At 34.4% G+C, this 3,297-nt stretch overlaps 1 protein-coding gene across 1 annotated transcript; it reads left to right on the plus strand.

The window, feature by feature from the left end:
- Positions 1-2,261: 2,261 nt before the first annotated feature.
- LOC149566577 (uncharacterized) lies at positions 2,262-3,086 on the plus strand. The gene has a single exon (XM_089816500.1). It carries the CDS (start codon positions 2,262-2,264, stop codon positions 3,084-3,086), a length of 825 nt encoding a protein of 274 aa, XP_089672626.1.
- The last annotated feature ends 211 nt before the right edge of the window (positions 3,087-3,297 follow it).

The raw sequence follows: 3,297 nt of genomic DNA on the forward strand, positions 1-3,297 counted from the left end.
GAACTCTTGCAATCAAAAAGGCACTTTGCATACCACATGAAAAGTATCTTCTTTAAGACTATCAAGATATTGGTGCAACAGGTACTCTCTACAATGTGGATAAGAATATGAAAGGGACAATTGAAAGGACGTAAATTGCAAGCGAAAGATGTTAAGAAAAAACCCAACTTGGAAAGAATTCTTAAATCAGACATTGGATACGTTGACTTCAAAAGAATAAGAATATTACCAGACTACATACACCAACTTAAGAAGAATGTTTTCACAATCATATGCCAACTAGGGCCTCCAACTTTTTTTGTTACTTTTACTAGTGCAGAACAAAATTGGGATCCACTATTAAGTGCACTCGAACAATTGCACAATGTGCATCAGTCAAAAATTGAACAACTATAAGAGTATGAAACAAAAGGTGACAAATTCAATCTGATAAAGAAGGACCCAGTGACTTGTGCATGATATTATAGGCACAAAATAGATGTAATGAAGAAATTAATTTTAACTGATGAATCATTCTTTGGAAATGTTGTGGATTACTTCTCAGTAACTGAATTCTAGAATCAAGGAAATGAACATGATCATTTCCTACTTTGGGTAAAAAATGCACCAATATATGGAACAGATAGCAATACATCCATTACAGACTTTATTGACAAGTACATTACTTGGTCAACTGAACATATAGAGCCTAGTCTTTGTACAATTCACAAGCACCACCACACAAAGCGATGTAGAAGACTACGAAAGATTTCATGTAGATACAATTTTGCTTTTTCACCCCTCCAAAGGACAATAATACTTGAACCATTGTTAGAGAAGAATGAAACAATAAGTTCAAAAGCAACAAGTATCTTTGCAATATCAAAAAAGCAAACTATGACCTATCATACACATTTCAAATGTTCTTAGATGAAATTAGAACCAGTGAAGAAGAATATATCTTGGCTCTAAGATCAACTCTACAACGATCAATGCTCTTCTTGTGATGAAAGCCATCAGAAATTTGGAACAATAGCTTTGCAAAGAGAATTCCACAACTATGGAGAGCCAATATTGATGCTCAATTTGTACTGAATGCATATGCTACAGCAATGTATTGTAGCTCATACATGACAAAAGTGGACAAAACAATGACAAATACATTTAAAAGAATACGTAATGACCACAAACAAGATAGTATTGATGCAATACGAATGATAACAAAGCTAGGAGATGCGCTACTAAATTTACAACAAATGTCATCACAACAAGCAACACACATAGTTCTATCACTGCCACTAAATCATAGCTCAAGAAAGTGCATATTCATAGACACAAGAGATGATCACAATCGTACATTTATACTAAAAAGCAATAAAGAATTACTTCAAGAACCTGATGAGTTAGAAAATGTCCTCTCAAAATCCTTAGTGGACTACTATTTAAATCAATCTCCAATCCTTCAGAGCATATGCCTTGTGGAATTTGTCTCTAAGTATAACAAAAATGACACAAAATACACACAAAAAGCAAAACTAAGTATAATACAATTTATCAACTTCAACAAACACATAGACCTAGAAAATTATTGTAGAGAACAACTAATACTCTATGTGCCATTTACAATCAATGAGAGGACATTGAAACAAAGTTTTACATCATGGGAACAAGCACATTTATACTATCAGCAAATAATCATAACAAATCAAGCAAAGTTTAATCATAACACAGCTCCTGCATGGGGTGACATGGAAAAAGCAGTCAAGGATCTAGATACTGAGAATGATGGCATGGATGGCCAAACCCTCAGAGTCAACAAACACAAGCAAATTGAGCAATATGACATACAAAAAGACATCCAACACAAGGTACACAAGATACAAAGCAACACACATTATAACACATTTGAAATCAGCCACCAACCACAAATTATGGACAACGATGAGTACCACAAACTCAGGCAGATGCTAAATAGAGAACAACAAGAAATCTTTAAAGATATTGTTAACAAAAAAATCAAAATCAACAAGAACCCATTTCATCTATTCTTGACAGGCGGAGCTAGAACTAGAAAGACTTTCATTGCAAAAGTTACATACCAAGCTCTCCTTCGGATCTACAATAAGTACATCGACAGTGATCCCAACAAACCAAAGGGCCTAATAACAACTTACATAGGAAAAGTGACACACAATGTAGGTGGAGTCACATTACATTCAGCATTCCACATACCTTTTATCACATCTGACTTCTTGCCACTCAATAGTGACATACTAGATACAATGTCAAAGCACTATGATCAGTTACGTGTACTTCTCATTGATGCGATATCATTAGTTGGTGCCACTTTTCTACATTACATTGACAAACGATTGTGTGAGATAATGCAAATGCCTACTGTACACTTTGGAAACGTTGATATAATTTTTTGTCGAGACTTGTACCAAGCACAACCAGTATTTGAAATTAAAGCAACCATGTCAGAATTGATGCCTTACAATTTTTGGATAAACAACGTTAAATGTTATTCGTTAACACGTATAGTAAAGCAAAAGGATGAAAAATTCATTAATGTTCTCAACAAAATACGAATAGGCATGCAAACAAATGAAGATTTGCACTATATCAATGAACAATGCATGAGAAAACCACCATTGGACCCAACACTGCCATTCCTTTTCTATAGAAGAATCGATGTCGATGCTCATAATACAAAAATGCTTGCAATAGTTCCTGGTGAAATGACTGTCCTTAATGCCATTGACAAACATGATGAAAATAACAATGCATTACGCCTACACACACGAACAATTTCACTCCCACATCAAATTCATCTCAAACCAAATATTCTAGTAGAACTATATGCAGGAAACTACCACACAAAAGATGGTCTACTAAATGGATCAGATGGAATATTCAAAGCATACACAAAATATAATGATTTTGACATAGTTTGGATAAGATTTAACGACAATACAATCAGACAACAACAACGCAAGAAACTCGTACAATGCTATACAGAAAAAATTGAAAATGACTGGGTACCAATACTACGCATTATTCGACCTATCCAAAAGGCATCAGTGAAAAATAAAATTATTGTATGAAAATAATTCCCTATATAGATAGCATGGGCAAGAACAATACATAGGTCGCAGGGGCTTACAATGGAGGCAATGGTTTTTGACCCCATAGGCATTAGACAACATGGATTAACATACACAACACTATCATGAACTAAAACAATTGACTCTTTATTCCTTTTAAAACTGTAGGTGCCTGCCCCTAGTTCGCATTCCAGTTATCATTGTCAAATTC

Source organism: Cupressus sempervirens, chromosome 3 (assembly GCF_028749045.1).
Source record: "Cupressus sempervirens isolate cs-2001-9-10 chromosome 3, ASM2874904v1, whole genome shotgun sequence".
Lineage (NCBI taxonomy): Eukaryota > Viridiplantae > Streptophyta > Pinopsida > Cupressales > Cupressaceae > Cupressus > Cupressus sempervirens.